At 44.6% G+C, this 25,805-nt stretch overlaps 1 protein-coding gene across 2 annotated transcripts in view; it reads left to right on the forward strand.

Annotated features, from left to right (window-relative positions):
* The window catches only part of SEMA5A (semaphorin 5A), a 570,854-nt gene extending 546,350 nt beyond the window's left edge, over window positions 1-24,504 (forward strand). For both annotated transcript variants that reach the window (XM_055554473.1, XM_055554474.1), the window contains exons 19-23: window positions 2,630-2,800; window positions 4,832-4,987; window positions 7,666-7,713; window positions 14,922-15,133; window positions 17,700-24,504. In XM_055554473.1, the coding sequence (XP_055410448.1) occupies window positions 2,630-2,800; window positions 4,832-4,987; window positions 7,666-7,713; window positions 14,922-15,133; window positions 17,700-17,819 (707 nt within the window). In that variant the 3' untranslated portion in view covers window positions 17,820-24,504. The remainder of the gene's footprint in view (window positions 1-2,629; window positions 2,801-4,831; window positions 4,988-7,665; window positions 7,714-14,921; window positions 15,134-17,699) is intronic.
* Window positions 24,505-25,805: the final 1,301 nt, after the last annotated feature.

Genomic DNA, 25,805 nt, shown 5'->3' on the forward strand with positions numbered 1-25,805 from the left:
GCGCGCTGGGCTCTGGGGTTTTGTATCCTGCCTTCGACTTTGTCAGAGTGACCACCCAAGGAGGGTGACCATCTCACTCCTGACCATGCCCTCAGCTCCCAGTGAGCCTGGCACATGCTCCAAATAGCTCCAGTGATGGTTGTTGAAGGATACAAAAATAAGCAGTTTGTTACTTGATCTTCCTTTTTTTTAATTCATTCAGTTCTTCAGCAGACATTTTTGATAACCCACTCTGCATTATTTACTGAATATAAAAAGGCTCGGGCTTTCCTGGTAGCTCAGCTGGTAAAGAATCCCCCTGCAATGCAGGAGACCTGGATTTGATCCCTGGGTTGGGAAGATCCCCTGGAGGAGGGATGGGCTACCCACTCCAGTCTTCTTGGGCTTCCCTGGTGGCTCAGACAGTAAAGAATCCCCCTGCAGTGCAGGAGACCTCAGTTGCATCCCTAGGTTGGCAAGATCCCCTGGAGGAGAGTGTGGTAACCCACTCCAGTATTCTTGCCTGGAAAATCCCCATGGACAGAGGAACCTGGCAGGCTACAACCCATGGGGTCACAAGGAGTCGGACACGACTGAGAGACTAAGCACAGCACAGCACAGAGAAAGACTCAGTGACCTGGTCCAGGTTGGAAAGGAACTTAAGAATTTAGTGAGGAGGCATCCTGTGAACAATGACAACCTAGTAGGTCACCAGCTGTTCGGTTGATGACAAGATGCGGTGGCTACCTCAGCCGGGGACCCACTGAGCTGGAATCAGGGCAGCTGTACTGAGCAGGCTGCCCCTGGGCTGAGTCCTCAGGGCCAGATGCAAGTAGGCCATATAGACAAGCAGGGGTGGGGAATAAGGGGTCATGCTAAGTATGGTCCACAGGGTTTTTAAAGGCACAGAAGCCTGCATCTGTAGCATCTTTTTCAGTTGGTTAAAAAAAAAATTTCCTGGATTCCTTAAGCCAGGAACTGGCTTGCAACAGTACTTAGACAGCATCTGTTAGATGGACAGATGGATGGATGATGAGCGAATTGTGGGCGGATGATGGATGGATGATGAGAAGATGGTGGGCGGATAGTTGGATGGGTGAATAAACATGTACATTAAACTTAATATACAGTCCCCAGCTTTGTAATGGGGGCTCCCAGTCATGTTCCTGCTCCTCCCGCTACTTTGCACTTCCTAGACTATCTCTGCCTAAATTTCTCCAGCCTCAGGAGACTCTTCCCTCCAAACTACCCAGCTTTCTTGGCTGAGCCATGCTGAGGGGCTGGGAAAGGTCATGTCTTTCCCACAGCCCCAGAGTGGAGACTCGAAGGGCTCCTCCTCCCCCGGGGGGCCAAGAGGGAAGCCGAGGGGCCACATGATTAGATTAGCATCTGTGCTGTAAAGAGAGGCCGGGAGGCAGCATGAGAAAGTCAGGACCCCTTGCCCACGCCACCTCCCCAGACTCCAGACACAAGCCCTGGCTGCCATCGGCAGAATGTGCAGACTCCTGCAGATTCTTGGGTGCTGCCCGGGCCCTCGGGTGCTAGGCTGGGGTCCATCTCAGACATGTCCCATCAGTGTGACCTAGTGGCTGCTTTTATTTTTGTGGATCTGCTGGTCAAGCCAGCACCGTGTATACATAACCTTGTTGTATTGCAATAGCTCTTTTGAAAGCCAAGATTCCCTAGAGGGCTGTGAAAACATTCAGAGTGGCCCTCTTACTTTCCACTTGGGAGGGTACAAGTTCAGGGACTAAGTGGGGCAAATGCTAATTCTCTCTCCCACCTCCTAGAAAATTCCTAACACAACACGCAGGGATTGAAAGAGCTCGTAGGTTTGCATGCTGAGCTGCTCAGCCAGCTATGGGCTATTTTTGCCTCATCTAGGACTCTTCCCTTTCTATGAATTTACTCCTCCTTCATCCTCTTGGGTCCACAAAGGGGCACTGTATTTTATTTTAAAATGAGTTTTCTCATTATGGTCCTCCTTGGTGGCTCAGGGGTAATCCACCTGCCAGTTCAGGAGATGTGGCTTTGATCCCTGGGTTCAGAAGATCCCCCAGAGAAAGAAACGGCAACCCATTCCAGTATTCTTGCCTGGGAAATCCCATGGACAGAGGAGCCTGGCGGGCTACAGTCCATGGGGTCAGACATGACTTAGCCACTAAATAACCACAGTGTTCTGTCTATAACATATATTAGGCACCTGTGGTATGCTAAGAACACTTATTGCTTCTCTGTCAGTGAAATCCTGAAGTCCACACTTTGTTCAGTAAACTGCAAGGAACACAAAGGGGGCCTAAGACTTTGGTTTTGTCCTTTGTGGTTGGCAGCAGTGAGCGGTAGCTAGAGCTTCACCTGAACAGCTACAGAACCAGGTTCATGGTCAGCCCCAGAGGCTGGATTTTGTTCTACAGACATACACGCATTCGTCGATCACCCTTACGCTTGCATGTTACATGCTTAGAAATATTTCCTGGAAGAATTGAGAGGAACTGAGGAAGCATGGGGAGGAATGTGGAAGACCCCATATGCCCTCCTGTGATGGTCCATGGTGTGCCCGACGCATTCCTGCGGTGCAGACCCTGGGTAGCCCCACCAGCTCGGTCAGATGTGGGTTTCAGAAGTGCTGTGATTTTCTGCCCCTTCCCAGTGGATGGCATGTGGTCTTGCTGGTCCTCCTGGTCCACGTGCTCGGCGACGTGTGGAGGGGGACACTACATGAGGACCCGCTCGTGCACAAACCCAGCCCCCGCCTATGGAGGTGACATCTGCCTGGGACTGCACACGGAGGAGGCGCTCTGCAGCACGCAGCCCTGCCCGGGTAAGCAGCCCCTCCCTGGCCAGCTCAGAGGACAGGGCGATTTTGGCCTTCCCCTTGGTAAAGACTGCCCTCAATGCAGGAGATCCCTGTTCGATCCCTGGGTCAGGAAGATCTGCTGGAGAAGGGATAGGCTACCCACTCCAGTTTTCTTGGGCCTCCCTTGTGGCTCAACAAGAATCCGCCTGCTGTGCGGGAGACCTGGGTTAGATCCCTGGGTTGGGAAGATCCCCTGAAGAAGGGAACTCCAGTATTCTGGCCTGGAGAATTCCATGGACTATACAGTCCATGGGGTGCAAAGAGTTGGACACGACTGAGCGACTTTGACTTTCACTTTTCACTTTGTTGGCGGAATGGTGAAATTGACAGAAGCATGTCTCAGTAAGACCAAAAGAGGGGGACACAGCAGTGCCACAGTGTTGCCCGTGAAGTGACTTCGTAACACGTTGTTCTGTTAATACAATGGACTCATTCTCACCACGCCACGGTTGCAGAACTAGCAACAGAAACTGGTGATGACCAAGCATTCTTATAATATTTAAGCTGGTAATGGGTACTGAGGGGCTTCCCCCCTGGCTCAGTGGTAAAGAATCCACCTGCCAGTGCAGGAGATGCGGGTTCAATTCCTGGGTTGGGAAGATCCCCTGAAGAAGGAAGTGGCACCCACTCAAATATTCTTGCCTGGGAAATCCCATGGACAGAGGAGCTTGGCAGGCTACAGACCATAAGGTCACAAAGAGTCGTACATGACTGAGTGACTGAGCAGGCAGGCAGGGAATGCGAACTGACATTTTGTTGCTGAGAATCATGGTGGGAACCAATGAGCCTTTATGGAGTGGCTTCACGAGAATCCCCCCAGGGCGGTGGGCATGGGTTCCGGGCTCCAAGGCTGGGTGGCCCTGGTGCCCAGTGGATACCCTGCAGCAGCCTTCCCCATCCAAGAATACTTCAGTTTTCTGGCATAGAGGAACCACTTGGAGTGAAAATGAGACACTCTCTTCTGAATCCGACTTAAACTTTGAAACACACTAACGTGTGTGTATGTGTGTGTGTGTGTATTTTTTTAACTAGCTCCAGAATATTTTCCATGCAGGTTTCTTGTATATTGAGAAGTGTTTAGAAACTGTATCCTCAGTCAGTCCAAAAGCAGTTACTTTACACATTTCTCAGGAAATACTGTACCCTTTACAATCGATCAAAACACAAGTTTGGTTTCCAGATTTTCCCTGAACTGCAAAGAGGATACTTACATTTAAAAAGGAAGAAAAACGCAAAGTGTGCAGAAAAAAGGAAGAAAAATGCAAAGTGTGTACTAACAATATTTTTATATTATTAATATTTCAGAAATATTATTGAGAGTTCATTTTTTTTTAACTCCTCACTTAAAATGTGTATTAATCCTCTCTTTTCACACATCTGTGTACCCAGGCAAATTTAACAAATCCTAGGGAATCTCCTCCTCTGGGGTAAAGTGACCTTAGCTGGCTCATCTTTTGACCTTGACCCAGACTTGTTTGTGGATCTTTGGTGCTTCAGGCAGAGTAAACACGGGATAGAATGAATTCTACCTCAAGTACAGCCTGCCAGTGGTGTACTGACTCTGCAGGGCTGTTTTCATAACAGAAAAGAAAGTATTAATATGTGTAGTAGTTTGAACCCCCTTCAGCAGCCAAGACTTTCTCATTAATGTCAGTTCTCTTGCCTGGGTGCTGAGACCTGTAGAAATTCCCCAGGGACGTATGTGAGTGTGAATGATCCTGCAGGATAGTGTCTAACATTACTTTAGAGCATTAAAATAATGTGCGTTTTAGAAAGTGTACTCTAAGCACATTATTTCTAATCAAAGGTATACGAGTTCTTTGATTCATGCTCCTGTGTGTTTTATTTACTGGACTTGGTCATGAGATATGAGTCTATCTTATTTGTAAACTATAAATATCATATGCAAACTCAATGTCGGTAAGCTGCCAGGCTTCCAGGTCGGTGGATTTTAATGGTCTTGTTGCCACATCTCGTCTCCTCGGGCCCCTGCAGAGAGCTGGTCGGAGTGGTCAGAGTGGTCTGAGTGTGACGTGGCTGGAGTCCAGGTCCGCGTCCGCCAGTGCATTCTTCTGTTCCCCGTGGGCAGCCAGTGTTCGGGAAACACCACGGAAAGCCGGCCCTGCATTTTTGATTCCAACTTCATTCCAGGTAAGGGGGCAGAGATGCTTATTCGTGTGAACAAAATCACTTCTAATGTTTCAGGAGGAAATGATTCATGGGAGGGCATTTTAACTGCTCTTTGAGGTTCTGTTTGGTAAAACAAGAGATCATTCAATCAGTTCTTATGGTTTCAAGGTGGTTATGAATTTGTGGAAGTTCCCAGGTGGTATAGTGGTAAAGAACCCATCTGCCAATGCAAGAGATATAAGAGATGCAGGTTCTATCCCTGGGTCAGGAAGATCCCCTGGAGGAGGGCATGGCAACCCACTCCACTGTTCTTGCCTGGCGAATCCCATGGACAGATGAGCCTGGCAGGCTACAGTCCATAGGGTTGCAAAGAGTAGGGCACAGCTGAAGTGATGTAGCATGCACACACACACATAGATGTAGACGTAGATATGGATGTAGGTGTAGATGTAGATATGGATACAGGTGTAGACATAGATATGGATGCAGGTGTAGATGCAGATGCATACATGCATATAGAGTAGACATAGATGTAGATGTAGACATAGATATAGATGTAGACAGATATAGATGTGGGAATTGGATGTAAGATACAGATGTATGTATAGATAGGGTGTAGACATAGATGGGACTTCCCAGGTGATGCCAGTGGTAAAGAACCTGCCTGCCAATGCAGGAGACATAAGAAGTGGTAAAGAACCCACTCCAGTACTCTTGCCTGGAAAATCCCATGGGCGGAGGAGCCTGGTAGGCTGTGGTCCTTGGGGTCGCTCAGTCGGTCCAACTCTTCGAGACCCCATGGACCATAGCCTACCAGGCTCCTCCGCCCATGGAATTTTCCAGGCAAGAGTACTCCAGTGCGTGAAAGTGAAGTTGCTCAGTTGTGTCCGACTCTTAGCGACCCCATGGACCACAGCCTACCAGGCTCTTCCATCCATGGGATTTTCCAGGCAAGAGTACAGGAGTGGGGTGCATTACCTTCTCCAGAAGCGAGTTAGCAGCAGGAGACGTAAGAGATGCTGATTAATCCCTGGATCTGGAAGGTCCTCTGGAGGGCATGGCATAGATACAGACAGAGATACAGGTGTAGACACAGATGCAGGTATAGACATAGATATAGGCATAAACATAGATGTAGACATAGATACAGATGTAGATAGAGGTATAGGTGTAGATATAGATACAGGTTTCCCTGGAGGAGGGCGTGGCAACCCACTTCACTATTCTTGCCTGGAGAATCCCATGGACAGAGGAGCAGAGTGGGCTACAGTCCTTTGGGTTGCAAAGAGACAAAACCGAAGCAACTTAGCAGGCATGCACACATGCATGGATTTGTGGGTAATGCAGTTGGAGACTTGAATTTAGGCCATGAGTTTTAAGATTTTTTTAAGCACAATATCTTCCACAATTTATTGACTATAACACAGTTTGTTCAAAAAATAAAAAGATTGTTTTTTTTTAAATATTAGATTAAATGCTTTGGCAATGCTGTGCCTATTTGTTTGCACAGAGAAAAGAGGACCCTTCTTTTCATGTAATCTTAGTATATTTGGGAAAATGGAAACCGATCCTTATTCTCGTCTTAGAGAAGAGGTTGGCTGGCCCTTCGGCTAGTCCTTTCCATGTGAAATCAGTGTTTGGTTAATAGTGATAGCTTATCACCCATCACATGCTCACCCAGGCACCGACTGTTGTTCAGTCACTCAACTGTCTGATTCTTTGCGACCCCATGGACCGCAGTACAGTGGGCCCCCCTGTCCTCCACCATCTCCCAAAGTTCACCCAAGTTCATGTCCATTGAGGTGGTGATACCATCTAAACACCAAACCAAAAGGCATGGGCTAGATACTTGCAAAATATTTCACATATTCCTACCATGTCCCTTAGGACTCTGACATGGACCAAAAGCAGAGAGTAACCTCTTAAAAGGTTGCAATAGAGAATACCTTGTTTTCCCCTAAAGAAAAATGTAGTCGTGTTTTAGAGAAAGTTACCTTAGGCCTCCTAAGGACCTCAATCTTCCACTGTCTAGAACTGCAGGAGTGTTTATTATTGTTTCCTTTTCAACCACAGACATATTTTTAATTCTTGCTATTGAATGAAAAATCAGGAGCATTTCTGGACTCCTGAAATGGTGTGTATCCTTGGGAGTTAAACCTTTAGGTGGATCTCTCCTTTTATTGGCATCCTACCTGTGGGTTTCACAAAAGCATGGAAGACAGCATGAATGAGCTCTGAGTAGGAAAATTACTTGTTGAGGCAGTTTCCTTTGAGCTCTAGGGGAACGGTCTCCTCCCCAGGGAATGTGACAACACTGGTTTTGATGAGACAAAAGAGCTGAAGCAGAAACCGCGAGGCGAACACTGCAGTGTTCCACAGCGAGCAGAATACATTGTAACAGAGGATCTGCACAAACCCCACCCTTGTTCTGAAACAAGTGCCTTGATTTCAGTCTGGGAGACCATAGTATTCTCTCATTGCTGTAATGAATCTCACTCCTTTGTAATCAAGATGACCTTGACCAGATGCATCTCGGGTTGGCTCAAACAAACAAATAATTGTGTTTTTAAAAAAAAATTTGATTAGGCTTTTGGAAACATTGACTCACATAAAACTCAAAATCATTAGACACTTTGTAAATGAATCATTAATGTGATCTTCCTTCCCTTCATACATTGTGATTGAATCTTTTTTTCCAGAAGTGTCTGTGGCCAGATCCAGCAGCATAGAAGAGAAAAGATGTGGGGGTGAGTTCTGCTTTTTAATTAATTCCTAGTGCATTTCTGATATTTTCCAGTTGTTTCTAATCTCATATGTTTCTGCTATTGACCAAGAAAAACAGATTAGAGGAACTCCTTGATCTAAACACATTTTATTTTGGCAGTGAAAATGCAAAGGAGTCCATATTTGATGTCTGCATCAGTGATTCTTACATTGGGTCCTTAGAACAGCAGCATCAGTATCATGTGGGAACTTGATAGAAATGCAGGTTTTCAGGCCCCTCTCAATCTACAGAATCAGAACCTCGCAGAGAGGGGTCCGGCTCTGTGGTTTAATAAGCCCCTCGGGTGTTTTTGGTGGATGTAACCTGTATGATCCAGTGATCTTGGTATTAGCTACAGTTAGATTTCCCATGAGTAAAACAGAATGCAACCATTTTGTTTATATTTATAGTGTAAATCCATGACAGCCAGCCTCAAATCTCCAAAAGGCTGAAGCAATAAAATGATACAGTTTTATTATGGGCGAAAGGTTAGACTTATATCTCTAGAGATATTTTTCAAACTTCCAGCAACCCTGAATGACAGAAATTGCATTCCTTGGGTCAAATCCACGATGCTTTTGGACTTTCCCGTCTAGTTCTATCCTGTCTGGACCGGAGGGGCTGGCTGTCCACTAATCAGAGTCCAACCACTGTCCAGCTGCTGTGTGGAGCCAGTACCCAAATACAAGACCACTGTCTTCCTATGTGTAGGTGTTGACCATTCCTAGCATAATCTATTCCAGCTGGGAGTCCCAGACAGCTCAGGTCAAAGGTCTTTGGTCTCTCACTCAGAAAGAAGCTGGATTTTCAGAGGTGTGTTTTGGGGATATACTTGCGTTATTAAATACACTGATAAAGTCTGTCTACACTGTTACGTTTTGTTTACTCGGCCATCTGTTAATCCATTTGTTTTCAGTCGTGTTTACTGAGCACCCACTCTGTTCTAATTTTGTGAGGGGTGCGTACAGTGGGGACTCTAATAGCTCCAACTCATCTGGAAAGAAATGACATATCCCAGGAGAGCCCTGTACCTGAGAAGGGTGATGTCTCATGTCTGATGCGGGTCAATTCACTGAGTTCACAGACTAGCGACCACTGCCTTGGGATCTGGGCTTCCCTGGTGGCTCAGCGGTAGAGAATCCTCTTGTAATGCAGGAGACACAGGAGACTGGGGTTCGATCCCTGGGTCAGGAAGAGCCCCTGGAGGAGGGCATGGCAACCCACTCCAGTTTCTTGCCTGGAGAATCCCATGGACAGAGGAGCCTGGCGGGCTACAGTCCATGGGGTTGCAAAGAGTCAAACATGACTGAAGCAACTGAGCACGCATACAGCTTGGGATCCAGCTGCAAGATGAATGTGGGTTGGTTCACAGAAGAATAATTGGCACCTTAGTATTTTTGGATCAGTCACTATGTGCTCAACAGTGAATCAGATGACAGGAGGTTTCCTATTTCATCCCTGCAAAGTTTGTTCCTGTGGGTGCCGCAGCCCACAGTTCTTTTTGTAAAACCCTTGGCAATAGAGAAGGATTCGGAAGTCAGCATTTTTCAGGGTATAGACGGCTGATACTGGGCATATACAGTATGACACCCCGGAGGATCTGGGGACCACACTCCATAGTAACCAGTCTCTTTAAAGACCTTGCCATGGAATATGGGTGAAGAGAAGCAGCTAATGAATGCTCCTCCTGGCATTTCTGGTCGGTTCTGTAGCAAACAGTCAGGTTGGGTCAGGTTGGACTTCGCTGCCAGATGAGTGGTGAAAAATCATTTGTGTTCAGAGACTGTGGTTTTGGGAATTGTAGAGAAGGCATAGCAGCCAGAGCTTTTATCTGCATTTTATAAACAGAGAGACGGTCAGAGAGAAGAGGTTCACAAGAAGTCGAAGTGGAGCTGGGTCTAGATCCAGACGGTGGGATCCCAGTGTGAGTGTTAAGCCCGGAGCACCTTGGGGTTCCAATATTGCTCAGTGATAAAGAATCTGCCTGCCAAAGCAGGAGATGTCAGTTCAATCCCTGGGTCAGGAAGATCCCCTAGAGAAGGAATTGGCAACCCACTGCAATAATCTTGCCTGAGAAATTTCTTGGGCAGAGGAGCCTGATGGGTTATAGTCTGTGCAGTCACGAGTCAGACATGACTTAGCAACTAAACAACAATCACCACAAGAAAAGAGTCCTGGTGCTGAGTGTCCCAGCGGAAGGTGTCTGGGGTCTGCAGCCATAGCATCTCTGTCCAGGCAACACTCTCAGACAATACCCAGGGTCCCCAGAGTGGCAGAGTTTATAGAGAGTGTCCCCATCCTGAGGGATTTCAAGGCAGAACCTGGGTGCAGCCAGCTGATGCTTCTGCAGCATGACTGACCCTGCAGGTGTAACACAAATTCACAAGCCACTTTCCTCAGCTGGCCTTCTCAGGGTAAGATATGGGAGTCCTGCCAAGACCTTGAATATCCAGGAGAACATGACACAGAAGGCCCTTTTCTCTCTCTTTCTCTCTTTAGTTGCTCAGTCGTGTCCGACTCTTGTAACCCCATGGGCTGTAGCTTGCCAGGCTCCTCTGTCCATGCGATTCTCCAGGCAAGAATAGGGGAGTGGGTTGCCATTTCCTTCTCCAGGGGATCTTCCCAACCCAGGAATCGAACCTGGGTCTCCTGCATTGCAAGCAGATTCTTTACCAACTGAGCTAGGAGGGACAGAAGGCCCACTTCCATCCTAAGACTCAGCATTTGTGTGTTTGAGCCAGTTCTGCCATATGCTGCACCAAATCAAACCTCAAGGTGCTATTCGTTCAGTCATAGAAACTTTAATCACAGTCTTCAAAACTCATTGTTTTGGTCTTAGGCCGCTGACACTGGCACGGCAGAGCAGGTGGGTAAGTGGTCATGTGTGCAGGCGTGCTCAGGCGGTCAGTCGTGTCTGACTCTTTGTGACTCTGTGGACGATAGCCCTCCAGGCTCCTCTGTCCATGGGATTTCCCAGGCAAGAATACTGGGGGAGGTTACCATTCCCTTCTCCAAGGGATCTTCCTGACCCAGGGATCGAATCCCCGTCTCCTGCATTACAGGCCAATTCTTTACAGTCTGAGCCCCCAGGGAAGCCCTGGGGGTAAGAGGTCAGATGGGGCTAATTGTAGGGGTGATAAGTAAAAAGGGTTACCTAGCAAGGAGTTTTGAGGATGTTGAGGGGACTTCACAGATAACTTTTTTCAGCTTATTGAAAAATCAGTCAAACTTTACACAGATAATTGGCCAGTTGAGCCCACTGGGTAGTTGGTCTCTGTTCCAAATTTACTGAACAAAGACAATAGCAAAAAAGCATATTCAAAGCGAAGTGCCACACTAAGCAGATTCAAGAGATTTAATAGGAACAATTTTTCACTTACACAGAAAAAAATGTAGGCCTGTTGAAAGATTCTGACTTTGAGAGCTATTTTTAGTTGCATGAGACTCAGAGACTATACAATCATCCTAGGGATGTCAGCTGGCCCAGCCTTCCCCAGGCACCTGCAGGAATGATTTACTTGACTAATGACAAAGTATCTGCATATGGAGAGAGTCATACATCTTCCCTTGTTATAATATAATATGTTACTACTACAGCAGAAGTACTTTTATAAATTTAAAAGTACTGTATTGCCAAAAAAAGAAAAAGCTAACCATCATCTGAGCCTTTGGCAAGTCATAATTTTTTGCAATAGTAACATCAAAGATCACTGATCACAGATTACCATAACAGATTATAACAGTAATAAAGAAGTTTGAACTATTGCAAAAATTGCTAAAATGTGACACAGAGGCACGTGGTGAGCAAATGCTGCTGGAAAAATGATGCCAATGGACTTGCTAGACAGACAGAGTCCCCACCAAACTTCCATGTGTGAAAAGCACAGAATCTGCAGCTGTGCTCTGTCTGCACCGTCAGGACCCAGAGCGGCTGCACCGTGCATGCTCCCCTCTCACCCGCGCTGGCCTTTGCGTACAAGCCGCTGCGTATTTAAGGTCCACCTCCAACCCCTTGTCTGTGTCTTGCCTGTTGTTTGGGTCTTGTTCTCTGAATATGCCCACAGGAAGGGCTCCTGTGAACAGTGTTCTCCAAGCTGTGACACCGAGACAACAGATTATTCTCCTTATACTTGAAAGTCAGTTTTGCTGGATATAAAGAATAAAATACCTAGGAATAAATGTACATAAGAAGGCAAAAGATCCATACTCAGAAAACTGTAAGACACTAGTGAAAGACAAATAGACGACACGAACAGATGGAGAGATGTACCATGTTCTTAAATTGGAAAAATCAATATTGTGAAAATGACTATTGTTACCTAAAGGAAACTACAGATTCAATGAAATCCCTATCAAATTACTAATGGCAATTTTTCACAGAATTATAACCAAATTATTTTACAATTTATATGAAAACACAAAAGACCCCAACTAGCCAAAGCAAGTTTGAAAAAGAAAAACAGAGCTGGAGGAATCAGGCGCCCTGACTTCAGGCTATATTACAAAGCTACAGTAATCAGTACAGTATGGTACTGGCACAAAAACAAAACTATAGATCAATGGATTAGGATAGAAAACCCAGAGAAAAACACCTGCTTCTACAGTGACCTAATCTGTGACAGAGGAGACAAGGATATACAATGGAGAAAAGACAGTCTCTTCAATGAGTGGTGCTGGGAAAACTGGACAGCCACGCATAAAAGAATGAAGTTAGAACACTCCCTAACACCTACACAAAAACGAACTCAAAATGGATTGAAGACGTAAATGTAAGACTGGACGCTCTGAAACTATTAGAGGAAAATATAGGCAGCAGAAGTGCTTTTATCCCCACATGGCCTTGACCCTGGAGGGTCCAAATGGCTGTAAAGCATTGAGAAATGACAACAAGTGTGGAGTCCACGCTTGCTTACCTTGAGGAGGGTGGCTATAGGGTTAGAGTAGAAGCTTCTAATGGTTGCTAGTAGAATGGCCCTTACATACTTAATTCTACTGTCCCAGATTCAGCCCTAAAGGCTTTAGACAAAATCAGAAAACGCCACAGATTTATTGATTCCTTTCACTTTGTTAAACCAGTGACCAAATAATCAAGAAGTGAAAAATTGAGGTAGCTGTCAGGGAATGGGTGGTACTGTGGAATGTTCTAGTATCATCCTCCTGGATTATCCAGCCTCAGATGCTGAAGGCACTGGAGGCCTCTGTTAGGAATCATCAGTTTAGAATTTCAGTGGGAGTGGCAGTACATGGGTTATAGTTCACAGAGGACAGAGGAGGAGGCTGCCCTTCTACACCATCTTCATCTACCTTGGGGTGCAAATCCAGCTCCTAGGGCCCCAGAGCCCCAGAACATGGTGTCCAGGAGCAGCAAAGGGGCACAGCATAGAGGGAGAAGCTTAGAGGGTTTAGAGATGGGTGAAGGATGCTCCACCTGTGCTCTGGATTCCAGGTGAGGCAAAGGCAGCCCTCAGAGTCCTTGGGAAGGAGCCCAGGTGATCAAGGAACAAATATGCCAGGACCTGCTGGGTACAGGGAACAGACTCACAGGTCTTCTCTCCCTGGGGACCTCCCCATGTGGCCCAGTCTTCTCATCTGGCATCCACAGTGGTACCCAGCAGGCATCTTCAGTGGTCCCATTTGAGTGCAGAGTGGACAGATGAGAGAGAGGAAGGGTGACACTTGGCATCTGGTGATGCATGAAGGGGACATCTGGGAGAAAAGCTAGATCCTCAGATGTGCCCTGTGCAATGGAGACATAAGGCCAGTAACCCCCAGGCAACTGGTGAGCTATGCATTGCCAAGACAGCGGAAAAGCATTGAGGTCATATTTTGCTTTACCTGAATTTCAGTAATTTCAGCTTCACGGGCACAGCTCAGATGTCATCTTTATTTCCTAAAAGGCTTAAAATTTTGATTGTTGAGTGTTTTACCAACACACAGTGAATATCTTATTTTTTATTTTGTTGTTCTTTCTCAGACATTAAGCAGGCCTTGCTATGCCACTTTGATACCACTCAAACCAATCCTATATTAGAGACATAAGGTCCTATCAGTTCATTTTTTCAATATTTTGTATTTATAACTCAAAATAACTTGAAAATGCTATTAAGTAGGAAAAAAGCACTGTATAAAAGAGGGTCATTTCATGACCATTAAAAGATCATATTTCTTTGACACAAATCCTTTGTTTCTTTGGAGTAAAGCATTTTACTTATAAGGTCTCCAAAATACAATGTGAGTGAAAAAAATGGTACCCGGGTGACATTTACAACAGGCACACACAGCATGTGCGTGCACCTTGTGTCTCCAAAACATAGTACAGAAATGGTGACAGTCGTCTCCTCTTGGAAATTAAAAAATTTAAAAAGACTTATTCTTGTCTACCCTTATGCACTTTCTAATGTTATACAATATGTGCATATTAATATTCCAAAAATGTAGTGGAAGCATTAAGAATGATGCAATCAGAGCACAGTTTTAAACAATATGAAGTGATAAAGGAGAGGGGAAGTGGTCAGGCTTGCAGGTGAGTGGGGATGGGAAGCAGTGAGATGCATCCTCGCTTTGTTCCCGGGACACAGACAGGCTGTGTGCAGGAGCCCGCAGTCCCTTCAGGAGCATGGAAAACGTGCTCCCTAGGAACCCCAGAGACCACAGATCATGCTGCACTTGAGACAGAAGGACTTTCTTGTTCAAGCCTTTAAAGAGAAAAAAATGTCTCTGCTAGGGTATGTGGGGAGTCCAAAAGACTAGTTATAATCCATAAAAGCATTGACATGAACTACACGGTGCTCAATGCGGAGAAGCGTTTTGGTAGCAGTGACATTTTATATTATTAAAGATTTTTTTTTTCATGGTCCACATAAAAAAAATGGTTTTATTGAATTTGTTATGATACTGTTTCTGTCTTGTATCTTGTTTCTGTTTTTTTGTGGGGGGGCAACAAGACACGTAGGATCTTAGCTCCCTGACCAGGGATCAAACGCACACTGCCCCCCTTAGAAGGCAGAGTCCTAACTGCAAACCACCGGGGACGTCCCTGGGACACTTCAAAGGAGGGTCCGATGATTTCCTGAGTTTTAGAAGGAATGTGGTGCTTTCTGCTTGTGTCCTTCTGTTTTCCTCTGAGCCCACTGCACTGGGGAGGAGCATGTCCTTTTCCAGGTGGCCTCACTGTGGATCTTGTCTCCCCAGAGTTCAACTTGTTCCACATGATTGCCGTGGGGCTCAGCAGCTCCATCCTAGGCTGCCTTCTCACGCTGCTCGTCTACACCTACTGCCAGCGGTACCAGCAACAATCCCACGACGCCACCGTCATCCACCCCGTCGCGCCCGCCCCTCTCAACACCAGCATAACCAACCACATTAACAAACTGGACAAGTATGACTCGGTGGAGGCCATCAAGGTAGGGATCGGCAGCCACTGCTGTGGCCAGGTGTGCCAGGGAGGCAGGTGTTATCCTGGGGGCTGTCGGCAAAACTCAGTGGTGGTAATTCAGGTCACGGGGTGAGGGGCAAGGTGAATGACGTCTCTTATCTTTTCCGTTAATTTTTATTTGACATATTGAAAGAGAGTTGATTAGCAATGTTGTGTTAATTTCAGGTGTACAGCAAAGTGATTCTTTTACATGTATATTTGGTTTCTGATTCTTTCCCATTATAGGTTGTCACAAGATATTGAATATGTTTCCCCTGTGCTGCTTCCATGGTGGCTCAGACGGTAAAATCGTCTGCCTGCAGTGCTGGAGACCCGGGTTCAATCCCTGGGTCGGGAAGATCCCCTGGAGAAGGAAATGGCAACCCACTCCAGTACTCTTGCCTGGAAAATTCCATGGACGGAGGAACCTCGCAGGCTACAGTCCATGGGGTCTCAAAGAGTCGGACACGACTAAGTGACTTTGCTTTCACTTTTCACTTTGCTTTCACGAGATATTGAATATATTTCCCTGTGCTGCACAGTAAATCCTTGCTGTTTAGTTTGTGTATGATGATATATATCTATTAATCCCATACTCCTAATTTATCCCATGCCCACCTTTCCCATTTGGAAACCATAAGTTTATTTTCTATGTTTCTGTTTTGTAAATAAGTTCATTTGTATTATTTTTTAGATTCCACATATAATTGATATACGATATTTGTCTTTGTCGGGCATACTTCACTTAGTATGATCATGTCTAGGTCCGTCCATGTTGCTGCAAATGCCATCATTTCATTAAGCTACCTGAATTTTGACATTCCTGTGAAGTTCGTGGTTCCCCTTAATAGTCCTTAGGGAGTATGTTGATGCCCTGTCTTTCTGCTATGATGGTTTCATTCAAATTCCAGTTTCTTTCCCATGTGGAAAATGGAGATTCTTCAGCCGTTACAGCTTCAGCTAGTTGGAGGCTCTTATGTCCCAGGATCTGCAGGGACCTCTCTCATTCCTCTCACCACCATGGTGCCCCCACATGCATAGAGACAGAGCTGCATCCAGCAGCCATCAGCACGTTATACTGATCCATGATAGAGCTAGGAAATGAAGCCCCAAGAATTAATAACACACCCCACACACCTTCTCAGAACCAAGCCCCCAAAGGAGGAACATGTGTTCCCATGAGCAAGAATCTTCAAGGAGAAACCTCCAGTAGCCAAGAAGGGAGCCCTTCTCAGTGTGATCCCAACCCGTCAGGTCACCTGTGATCAGTTGCTTCAAGCATCTGAAGATCATTTAGCTGGTCTCCTCTTCTCACTGAAGATCCAGGAGCCACTTAATCTGAAATCTTGCTGCTCTGAAGGCAAAGTACCGCTGTCCAGGCTCTAATGAGTCTTTCTAGAACTTTCTTATGACTCCTTGGCCAGATAAATCCTGGATGTTTGGGCTCTGCCACCTACCTAACATGTTTTATTTTGAGCCTCTCATAATTTACCCTCTACTTGGGATAGTTCAACAAAAGTACAGGTATGTAAAGTGAAGTGAAAATTGATCAGTCGTGTCTGGCTGTTTGCAACTCCATGGACTGTAGCCAGCCAGGCCCCTCTGTCCATGGGATTCTTCAGGCAAGAATACTGGAGTGGTAAGCCATTCCCTTATTCAGGTGATCTTCTGACCCAGGGATTGAACCTGGGTCTCCTGCATTGCAGGCAGATTCTTTATCATCTGAACCACCAGGGAGGCCCCAAAGTATGGGTAACTATTCTCTTAGTGAGAAGGAGCTTTTGTGTCAGAAGTGGCTGCAGTAGAACCCACCACCACCCCACAGTCACCTTCCCACAAGTGTAGAAAATGAGAAATTAAGAATCTCATGCATTTATGTAAATGTGTTCCTTCAAAATCTTTTATCAATGTACCATGGCAATCCAAAAGCTGCTTATACAGCTACTCAGTTACAAGTGGTAATCCTCAAAGTGCTCGTGAATTTGAAATCACTAGAGTCTTAGGTTTCCTGGAGGTTTCAATTTAGGTGTTCTAACTCTTGGAAATTTTCAGACTAAAGTTCAAAAGTAGACTTTCTGAGGAAAGCTCAAAAATAATCTGGACTGAAAAATCTACCGACCTCACCCTAGTTATGAGGCAAGTCCTCAACGAGGAAAATGACGTGCAGAAGTGTGTAAGTGAGAAAAGACATTTGAAAACAATGAAGGCTTAGGGGAGAGCTCAAATACACACACAGCAGGGTTTTGAACAACACTGCACTTCTTGGGACCACTTATTTGCAGACTTTTTCAGTATTAAATACTACCGTACTCCACAATAGGAAGTTGGTTGAATCCAGGATGCAGCACTGTGGGTCCAGGCAGACCTCAGACATGGAAGAACCACACGTATGGAGGGTTGACTATAACTTATATTCAGATTTTCAGCTTCGAAGAGGGTCGGTGCCCCTAATACCCGTGTTGTTCCAGGGTCAACTATAATCGTCTCCTGTTACATTCTCTTTCTGAAATACTGCTTACTGAGTACTCTTAAATCTTCTATCTTATATTTTACAGGCATTTAACAAAAACAACTTGATCCTAGAGGAAAGAAACAAATATTTCAACCCGCATCTCACCGGGAAGACCTATTCTAACGCCTACTTTACAGATCTCAATAACTATGATGAGTACTAAGAGCTCTTCTATTTTTGGCTTCTCGTAATTCCCCCAGTTCCTCAAGGCCTGTGCTCCATGACTGCCCATGTCTCCAAGCCTTCAGAGATGGAGTGTGGATACATCTCAAGTGCATTTCAAGCCACCAGTGTCCCATTGCTGCCGAAGAGAAACGTTCTCAAAAGCAACAAAAGTCTAAACATGGCTGTGAAAATCTGGTCTACAATTCTTGATGATTGTCTTTAATGAGCCATGGTGTGCAGTTTTGTTTTTATTATGTTCAGTCCACTTTTCAAATAAGTTTGTTGCTTTTTTTGAGCTTTTTCATAACTGTACCACCCACATTGGAAGCAGTCTTTAGAAATATGAACAATCTTCTTGACTCTGAGCATAAATCTTAATGGTGATTTAATTCAAGAAAGCAGGCACTTAATATGAGAGCCTCCCCACATCCACATGCTTTATAGTATTGATAAAATGGAGAATATGAATGTGGCCATGCAAGGACTCACCCATTGTGGTGATCTCCATCTTCTCATTCTGGATGGTCCTGTGTGTGTTTGGACTTGGAACGCTTCTCGCCTGAGGACGCCCGGGGATTCAGCCTGGCTAGCATCTGCAGAGGTGCAGGTACGCGATGTGAGGTCTCCACCCTCAGCCTTGCTGCCATTGCTGTGTTGTTCCCAGGGGAAGTGAGTGTAAAGAACAGAGGGACAGACGGGATGAAGGGTGAATGTGTTCTGCAGCTCGCCGGGAAGCTCGCCTTATTCTGCCTTGTGGATTTCATGGCAGTTCAGGGAGCTCTTTGCCACGCAGTCAAGGGAGCCTGCCTATCTGGGCCGTAGTAACATTCTGAAGAACCACTCTGTAAAATAACCACTTGTTTAGCATTTGTATAATAGACTGTGCACCTGCCCTCTCTCTGCAAAGAAAAATTTTGAGCACTCATGATGCCAATGAAGAAAGTATTGAAAGAACTGAAATATAATTGAAAACAACTTTTTTTTTTTAATTTTCCGTGCTACAGAAGGCATTGGATGAACTGACACTTAATGAAAAGCAACTTTCTATTTTCCATCTCCCTGATAGAACTAACGTATGGACACCAGCCCCTACTAAGAGCATTAACGATGTGTAAAGCTGGCTTTCTGCAGCGTGTTGCTGTGCATATTGAAGTGCTCCCCAAGTTCCAAGCTGTCATTTGCTGCCTCCAGGTCAGGTCAGGAGGTTGTGTTTAGCTTGGGTGCCTTTTGTTTTTTTATCTCAGTGCTGCCTTCCCACCCACCTACTCCCATCTCTCCCTGTGTGGGGCAACAACATTTCAGAAGAAGTACCCTGAGAAATCAGGGTATCTGGAAGTTAAGGCTTTCATTGATCCCTGTGGTTCTGAGCTTCAATCATTCATAAGCATTTCAGAGTTATGATACTGTTCAGTGTGGTCCCCAGAAGGAAAAAAAAAAAGGATAAATTACTCACAAAAGAAAGATACATAATATATGGCAGTTGGTTGAATAATTTTTGAAAGTAACAAGAAGATTGAAACTGTCCATTGGATGCCTCTGGGTGTCATGATAAAGGCCTGGATGGACAGTAAAACATGTTCTTATTGATCAATGAACCTTCAGATCTGTGAAAATCTACAGTATGGGCATCGAGGGACACATGTATGTTTTAGCATACATGTATTCACCCTTTCCTATCTAAAAAATTCAAAATTTTTATGCTTAGTAATGAATGTTGTTGAGTTCAAAACATTCTCATGTACCCAAATTTTCTGAAATGGCGCTACTAAAATAAAATCTAAATTGCAGTTGGGCTCTGGGAGTTCTGATAGATTTCAAGTGAATGATGTTCTGGGTCTTTCCAGTGGGGAGTTCATGCTGTATCTCCCGTATTCCCTTGAATGCTGTGTGAGATTGCTCTGTCTGAAGTCCACACTTGGTTTTCTAATTGTCCTTGGGTTGTGTTTTCCTTGGTTGCTTCACCCTGTCTCATCACTGTCCTGGAGGACAGATGTCCGCATTGTGAAGCACATTTAACGGTTTTATGAATTCCAACCCCCACAATGTTTTCTAAGCTTAAAAGATCATTCTCTTTCCCCTAGGACAGACGATACTGACATTTCAAAAAAAAAAAAGCATCACTGGACTTGATGGGAAATGTTCTCTAAATGACTTCAAAGTTGGTCATTAATCAGTCTCACACACTAAGGAAAGCACCCTCCCCCGCAACAGACTTTTCATGTTGTTGATCACATGAAGCTTTATGATGATCACCACAAAGAAATTCATTCGTTTTTGTTCTCTGGCATTCTATTCAAAATAAAAGTGTTCTGCTCTCTCTCTCCTCTCTCTCTCCCCTTCCCTCCCATCCCTTCCTCCCTCCATCCCTCCCTCTTACTTAACAGAATATGGATTGGTTTTGGAATAGTTTTAGCTATAATCTAAGAATTTTAACCAGCCATGGAATAACTTTTGTTTTCCCGTTACCATAGGGCTACTGCTCACATGTCTGCCTCCCCTCTGTACCCTTCATTAAGCCCCCACGTGGTGGCTTTCATGGTAAAGCCTCCCACTTCTGCTGGAGACTTCCAACAGCAGCTCTTTGTAAGGGGGATGGTAGAGATTCCTGCCAACACCTGTCACATTTTAAATTTCTGTGTAACTTCTTCATTATCCAACCTCCTTCCTTTCTTTTTCTTTCTTTCATTCTTCCTTTCTTTTTGTCTTTTTTTTTTTTTCTGGAACAGGCAGCACAAATAAAAACTAATAGTTTTAAATTGTATTTCTCTGAGTTTAACATCAAATGACATTAACCACAGTTTAATTTCTAGGGTTGCTTCTAGATATAGTTGAAGTTTGGCTGGTTCTCATTAGGAAACGGGCTTCAGTCTCACGCTGAAATTCTTTGGAATCTGATTCCCAGTGTTGGGTGCTTTCTCTAGTTGGACTAGTCCCTGCCTAACACCAACCCACACTGCCCCAGGCTCCCTGCTCACAGCATAGCAGGTGGCCTCTCAGAGTAGCCCTGCAGATGGTGGCTCTGATGACACTGAGGGGTTTGTCTCCCTGGACGACCTTGACTCTGGATTCTGGGGACACAGAATCAGGCTGTGCTGCATCAAGACCCAGGTTCCCCGGACTCGGGCTTTTTCTTCCCCGATTGCCTGACTTGCTCTAGGCCTGCTTCTGTGCTGGTGCCCCTGGAACTTACCAGGGGATCTGAACCTTCCTGCTCTTTCAGGGACATGTCACTAAGCCTGTCGATTCCGACTAGAATTGGCAGTAATCCTGGGGGAAAAGATGGCTCCCTGTGTGTGTGGAGGGTGGACAGAGAGCCTAAAGGGACTGAGAGGGGTAAGTGGTGAGCGGATGTGAGGGCTCCTATGTGGAGAAGCCTCTGTGCCCAGGGATGGTCAGCCCGCAGGGTCAGCGAGAGCCAGGGGTCTGGCCCCTTGACTCACGAGTGATGTCAAAGAGAAAGGAAGTGAATTTGGGAGAAAGTGGCCTTGTGAAGAAGGGACTCTGGTCCCTTGCAGCCCAGGGCTGTGGACGATCCCAGGTGGAGACTGTGATCATCTCACACAGTCCTGTGTCTGATCCCTGCATCTTCCACGATCAACTGCCCAGAGTGCAGGTGAAGGTGCCTGTGTTTCCTCATTTATCTGAAAAGGGTGAATTCATGGGCATCAAAGCCTGTGTGATCAGAGTTCGCACAGGAGTCCTTCAGAATTTAGAGAGTTAGTGAGTCAGATGCCTTCAGAGTTATGGACAAATTTTAGCCCGGGGGCTTCCTGAAAGGATGTGTTAGTGGAACTGCAAATCAAAGGAGATTTTTTTTTTTTTTTTAAATGTACAAAGTCTGCACTCAGTCAGTCATTTTGTGTAAACACTCCCTTAATGCACTTTGGAGGTGCAACCCTGATGGTGTTTGCATTTACAAATATCCTGATGTTCCTTTTTGACATTTATGAATATTTCTCCAGCACTGTCAAACCACTTTCAGCATTGACTTTGCCCCAAGGTCATCAACTGTCTTTAGCCCTAGGATGTCTTTTATAGTTCAATGGAATTTTCTTGTGTGTGGCATTTTGTGATAACTACACTGAATTCAGTCTTTCTGTTTTCAAAAGGTGACTCTGGGGCATCTGTCCAGAGGCAACAAGTATCAGTGGTGAATGCCGTGCACAGAGTCTGCCTCTAGGCATATGTTCTCCACGTGGCAGGGCTGCACGTAAATCCCACAACTCCAATAATCATTGTCTGTGAAGGCAGGGAATTAAAAAGAAACAAACACACACACTTAAATCTATTCATATTCAAACTGTTTTCCTGCTCTTATTTTTAAGCTGATACAAAATGGAGTTCACAGATCTCATTGGCTATGCCCAGCATATTCATTTCGTCTGTCTCTTATTTCATGGTAATTTATGTGGACATGGTGATTTGTGTTGACCAGGCTTTACCAAAATTGAATACCTTTGATTACCTATCTTTTTAACTATTGTCAGATGCTAGAAAGCTTCTCTGATCAATGGGTGTGAAGTGGGACAACACAGAGTAACATTCATTTTGGCCTGAGAAATGTACAAAAGGGAATGCCAAATATTTCACAGCAAGTTGCCAAGATAAAATATACGGAGACCAGTGGCCATAGTGGAATTTATTTGTTATTCTCTCCTATTGTCATTAATAATAATTGATTTAAATATATCTTGTAACTCTACAAATACAGAACCAATGCATTCTATCTATTTTGATAACCTGATAAAACACAAAATAATATATTGCTTTCATCTTTGCTTGTTTTTTTCTTTTGAAATTGAAAAGTAATGAGCAAGATATAAAGTTGGACTATTGGCAGAGATTTTTATCAAAATGACTATTCCATTCTCTTTTTTATGGATTTATGTTAAAGATGCATTATAGATATTTTTGGAGCAGATGGATCAAAGTGGGAGTTTTGTAATGGTCATATATTGCATCATCAAAAATTTAGTACATGTTTCAGAAGCATTAGGAATGGAGACCTTTTCTCTTTTGAAAATATGTGTTCACATTGCAAAATGTCTAACAGCATTATCAAAACCAAAATCAGAGCCTAACATGAATGTACTATTCCCAATGAAAGCTGTCTCATGTAGTATTTTTAAAAGATTGTATTAGTCCTGCCGAAGAAAAACAAAATGTTCAAGCTTCTTACCCACTGTGTGTGTGTGTGTGTGTGTGTGCACTTGGTTGATCATTTGTGTCTGACTCTTCATGACCCTGTGGACTATATAGCCCGCCAGGCTCCTCTGTCCTTGGAATTTCCTAGGCAAGAATATTGGAGTGGGTTGCCATTTCCTTCTCCTGTGGATCTTCCTGACACAGGGATCAAACCTATATCTCTTGTGTCTCGTCTCCTGCATTACCGGGCAGATTCTTTACCGCTGCACCACCTGGGAAGCCCCTTATTACCCACTACCCAATACCATTTCTCATTCTACCAAACTTGTTTCACATTGCTGACATGACAACAGTAGCTAGTCAAAGATATCGTAACACCTGAAAGGAGAAAAATTGAAATGGAAAATCACTGTATGGCATTTCTTAAACAAACGTGTTGGATGGGCAACAAAAGTCATTCCACCTCTTCCATATCAGTCAGAAATCTGAGGCCAGCTATTCAAAGATGATCCTGTTCTTTCTCAGCTTTTTGGCAACTTAATGCCAAAAATGGCCCAAATGTTAGATGTTTAAAATGGTCCCCACATTAGATAAATACAAGCTGGAAAGCAAAATCTGGATTCCAGAAGACCCAAACTATCATCACTAAGAAAGAGCCTTGTTAGTAAGTGCAGGTAGTTTAATTTCCTGCCAGTGCCTTGTTTCAGATGATGATTTATCTTTTTATCTGGATATTTGTTCAAAGCAGAGGACTGATTGGCTGTACTTCAAAGAAAATCACTCATATGCCTCTTTGATCTCAGGAAAAGAACAAGAAGCACAGCATCGTCAGGTGTGAATTCTGCCCCCACTGGGGCTGTGGTGCCAGAGTGGGGTGGCACGGTGTGTTCAGAATTTAGGTGAGCCCAGCCTTCCAGAAACTGTCATCACTTTAATTTTACATCTTCCAAAAATACTTGAGAGTTTGTTCTGTAGAAGGAATGTCAATGGGACGCCTGTAGAAGTTAAAGGATCTTGTTACTGTCCCTCTTCAGGCAAGTCTCTATAGATACAGGAAAATCAGATGGAGGCTGGTGATGCTTGGCAGATCTGGTGAGTGGAGTGACAACCACATAGAATATTGCCTACTGTTTGTTTGAAGTCAATGTCAAAACTGCTTCATAAGTTCACAAAATTTTCTTCCTTAATTTGAATCAAGAAAACCTACAGTGTTTCCTCTGTTAAATTTGATTCATTCTCTCCCCTCAACCCATACTGTAACTGTTGGCCAAAATCAAACTTGAATTTCTGCACTTTGAAAGAAAGCACAGTAGGAACCTTCAACACAAGCCCCTACATACACCACCAAAATTCTACACTGTTTGCAAAGAAAGTGCACAAAATTGGTCCAATGTAAGATTCTTCAAAAGTATGTAATTAAAATTGTGTGTTATGGCATTCACAACTTTTGAATATGTTATGAAATGTTAAATCCCTCATTCCTTGTTAATTTGCTGTTGCTGTTTTTGTGATACAAAATAAACTTATTTGGGATTGTTTCTCTTTTTTTTTAATTGAAATTTCTTGGAAGTCATCTTGAGCCTTTGGTAAACTTACAGAAAGTTACTGATCTTGAAATTCATGTGTAAGAGACAATATATATTTATCATAATGGACCCTTTTTAGAATGAGATAGCATTGTCTGCCCTTCACTGGAGTGAGAAAAATGGAACTTCAGTTGTCTTGTTGGAATACTTGTGGATTTCTGGACATTCCCCTCATGACCATTGGGTGTATATACTGCACTGTTTTTCATTCCTTACATTATACTCTCAAGGTTTCATTGGAAACCTGGTTGCTAGAATTGTGCAATCCAGATTTCCAGTAATCTTCACTTTCATCTTTTCTGTTCATCAGTTCACTGGTTTTGAAGAGTCCAGCATGACTGAAGTGACTCAGCACACACACAATTTTAGGAAAAGGAAATGGCAACCCACCCCAGTATTCTCACCTGGAGAATCCCATGGACGGAGGAACCTGGTGGGCTACTGTCCATTGAGTTGCAAAGAGTTGGACAAGACTGAAGCAACTTAACACACGCACCCAATTCACTGTTCCTAACTGCTTGCTGGAGAGCTGTTCAGGTCTAAATCTAAGAAAATTGTCCAAGACACCAGATAGATAATGCTGTTTTCAAAATCAGTTTAAAATACCGGCTGTGCAGCGCAGGTAGGGAGCCCATTGCCCGCTGCCCTGGATTAGTGATGGATGTTCAGGGGCGAAGAGGACAGGGGTCATGCAGCCAGTCAGCAGACACCAACTCCTGCCAGCTCCCAGCCTCAACACCGAGGAAAACAAGCATGTCTACAAGGTAAAACGAGTTGGCACCCCAGAAGTGCAAGTGTCCTGCTCACTCACTGCTCTTGGTTGATTGCCAAGTTCTAGAACCCAAACCTTTGCATCTTTTATAAACAATTCATGAAGGATGATCCCGGGTCCTGCCAACAGTCCCCCAGTTTTCCTTCCACAGCAGCCCCCTCCTCATCTCTATCTGCCAACATTTGTGGGAAAAAATAAGAGAATCCTGATATGTACAGTGAAAGTTGTATTATATTTTTTGTACTTAGGTTTTTAGGTAAACAGTTTGTCTCATTCCATTGTCAGTTAGCCTTGAAGTAAACCCTACTGTTTAGGAAACAATTTAGTGGCATTTTTCTCTGTGGAGCCTCAGTGGCCCCTTTGTCTCCAGATGTGCTGAGGTGTGATCACTTAAAGGAAAGCGTTTCACTGGAGGGAGACTGCAGACAACTTCCGGGGCCAATGCCACAACACGCTCCTGAGTGTGTTGCCATGGCCTCTT

The sequence above is a fragment of the Bubalus kerabau genome, chromosome 18, assembly GCF_029407905.1.
Source record: "Bubalus kerabau isolate K-KA32 ecotype Philippines breed swamp buffalo chromosome 18, PCC_UOA_SB_1v2, whole genome shotgun sequence".
NCBI classification, from domain to species: domain Eukaryota; kingdom Metazoa; phylum Chordata; class Mammalia; order Artiodactyla; family Bovidae; genus Bubalus; species Bubalus kerabau.